At 57.9% G+C, this 2,520-nt stretch overlaps 1 protein-coding gene across 1 annotated transcript; it reads right to left on the reverse strand.

The window, feature by feature from the left end:
• Positions 1–201: 201 nt before the first annotated feature.
• LOC311113868 (carbohydrate sulfotransferase 12-like) lies at positions 202–1,664 on the reverse strand. The gene is made up of 2 exons (XM_084189155.1): positions 1,320–1,664; positions 202–1,250 (listed from the first exon to the last, which is right to left on the reverse strand). The coding sequence occupies exons 1-2, from the start codon at positions 1,608–1,610 to the stop codon at positions 978–980; spliced, it is 564 nt and encodes a 187-aa protein (XP_084045281.1). The 5' UTR covers positions 1,611–1,664; the 3' UTR covers positions 202–977.
• Positions 1,665–2,520: the final 856 nt, after the last annotated feature.

Below are 2,520 nucleotides of genomic sequence, written 5' to 3' on the forward strand. Positions count from 1 at the left end.
GCGAAGGCAGACATGGTGTTTAACCTAATACATCCATTCATTTTAAAGAGTGATGGCGAAGGCAGACATGCAGTGATACATTATCTGCAACATGTCATATTACCTTTAGAAATAAATAACAATGATGTACAATTGAACTCTACTCTCTCTGTGAAAGTGGGACAGAACACACACACTAGGAAATGACTAAGCAATTTATTTCCCCAAAAAACTTTATTCAAAAACAGTTTTTACAGCACTATTCCCTTTAGAAAAAAAAACACTTAAATGGTTCTTCTCTCCTGATCGTGGAGAGCTAGAGGGTTGCGTTAGCTCCCCAAGTTAATGCCTAGGCTTTAGCTCAGTGGGCTAACAACACAGCACTGCAGCAGGCTTGCAGGTACACAGGGTTCGAACCCCGGCTCTCAGTCACATGTGTAAGGCATCAAGTGATGGAGCAGACTCTCTGGTTGAGGATACCCAAACAGCCCATCAGTGATGGAGCAGACTCTCTGGTTTAGGATACCCAAACAGCCCATCAGTGATGGAGCAGACTCTCTGGTTTAGGATACCCAAACAGCCCATCAGTGATGGAGCAGACTCTCTGGTTGAGGATACCCAAACAGCCCATCAGTGATGGAGCAGACTCTCTGGTTGAGGATACCCAAACAGCCCATCAGTGATGGAGCAGACTCTCTGGTTGAGGATACCCAAACAGCCCATCAGTGATGGAGCAGCCTCTCTGGTTGAGGATACCCAAACAGCCCATCAGTGATGGAGCAGACTCTCTGGTTGAGGATACCCAAACAGCCCATCAGTGATGGAGCAGACTCTCTGGTTTAGGATACCCAAACAGCCCATCAGTGATGGAGCAGACTCTCTGGTTTAGGATACCCAAACAGCCCATCAGTGATGGAGCAGACTCTCTGGTTTAGGATACCCAAACAGCCCATCAGTGATGGAGCAGACTCTCTGGTTTAGGATACCCAAACAGCCCATCAGTGATGGAGCAGACTCTCTGGTTTAGGATACCCAAACAGCTCAAAGTCTGGCTCGTACAAACTGTACAGCTTCCTCCTCAACTCGGCTGGAACCTCAGCGAACCAATCCCGTTCCCAGCTGGCCGCCGTGCGGTTCCGGTTGCTAGGCGGGAACTTTATCTGGTCTTCCAGACCCAGGATCCGGAGCAGCTGATCAGAGTCGTCTTCCAGGTTTTCCAGCGTGCCGATGAAATCATACTGGATCTGACAGGGGTGACACAGCCGGTACACCTGAGGAGAAGAAGAAGTTAACTTGAGTCTAGTTGGGTTGAGAGCACACACACACACACACACACACACCTGGCGCCAGTGTTCGTTGAATGGCTGCTCCTGCTCCGTCTGGGGGTCGAGGAGATACCGGACGAACTCAGAGAACGACGGGTGGATCCCCGCTTTGAACGCCTCCGCCGCTGACTCCGGAACCCTGGAGGTCCCGTTCCCGTTTCCATAACGACGTAGCATGACGGAGCCGAACTGGCGGTAGAAGTCTTCGTTGGGCTGTTGGAACTTGTTACGGAAGGCGGAGATGAGTCGGACGAAGGGGTCGCGGACAAACAGGAACTTGGTGTAACTCTGCAGTTTCACCCTCATCAGGTGACGGGAGAGACGGCCATACCTACGCCAGAACTATAGGAGGGAGGGGAGGGGGAGAGGAGGGGGAGGACAGGAGGGGAGTGGGGAGGGAGTGAAGGAGGGAGGGAGGGGGAGGGGAGTGGGGAGGACAGGAGGGGAGTGGGGAGGACAGGAGGGGAGTGGGGAGGACAGGAGGGGAGTGGGGAGGGACAGGAGGGGAGTGGGGAGGGAGGGAGGGGAGTGGGGAGGACAGGAGGGGAGTGGGGAGGGAGGGAGGGGAGTGGGGAGGACAGGAGGGGAGTGGGGAGGACAGGAGGGGAGTGGGGAGGGACAGGAGGGGAGTGGGGAGGGAGGGAGGGGAGTGGGGAGGACAGGAGGGGAGTGGGGAGGGAGGGAGGGGAGTGGGGAGGACAGGAGGGGAGTGGGGAGGGAGGGAGGGGAGTGGGGAGGACAGGAGGGGAGTGGGGAGGGAGGGAGGGGAGTGGGGAGGACAGGAGGGGAGTGGGGAGGACAGGAGGGGAGTGGGGAGGGACAGGAGGGGAGTGGGGAGGACAGGAGGGGAGTGGGGAGGGACAGGAGGGGAGTGGGGAGGACAGGAGGGGAGTGGGGAGGACAGGAGGGGAGTGGGGAGGGACAGGAGGGGAGTGGGGAGGGAGTGAAGGAGGGAGGGAGGGAGGGGGAGGGGAGTGGGGAGGACAGGAGGGGAGTGGGGAGGGAGGGAGGGGAGTGGGGAGGACAGGAGGGGAGTGGGGAGGGAGGGAGGGGAGTGGGGAGGACAGGAGGGGAGTGGGGAGGACAGGAGGGGAGTGGGGAGGGAGGGAGGGGAGTGGGGAGGACAGGAGGGGAGTGGGGAGGACAGGAGGGGAGTGGGGAGGGAGGGAGGGGAGTGGGGAGGACAGGAGGGAGTGGGGAGGGAGGGAGGGAGTGG

This window comes from Coregonus lavaretus, assembly GCF_964263955.1.
Source record: "Coregonus lavaretus genome assembly, contig: HAP1_SCAFFOLD_317, whole genome shotgun sequence".
Lineage (NCBI taxonomy): Eukaryota > Metazoa > Chordata > Actinopteri > Salmoniformes > Salmonidae > Coregonus > Coregonus lavaretus.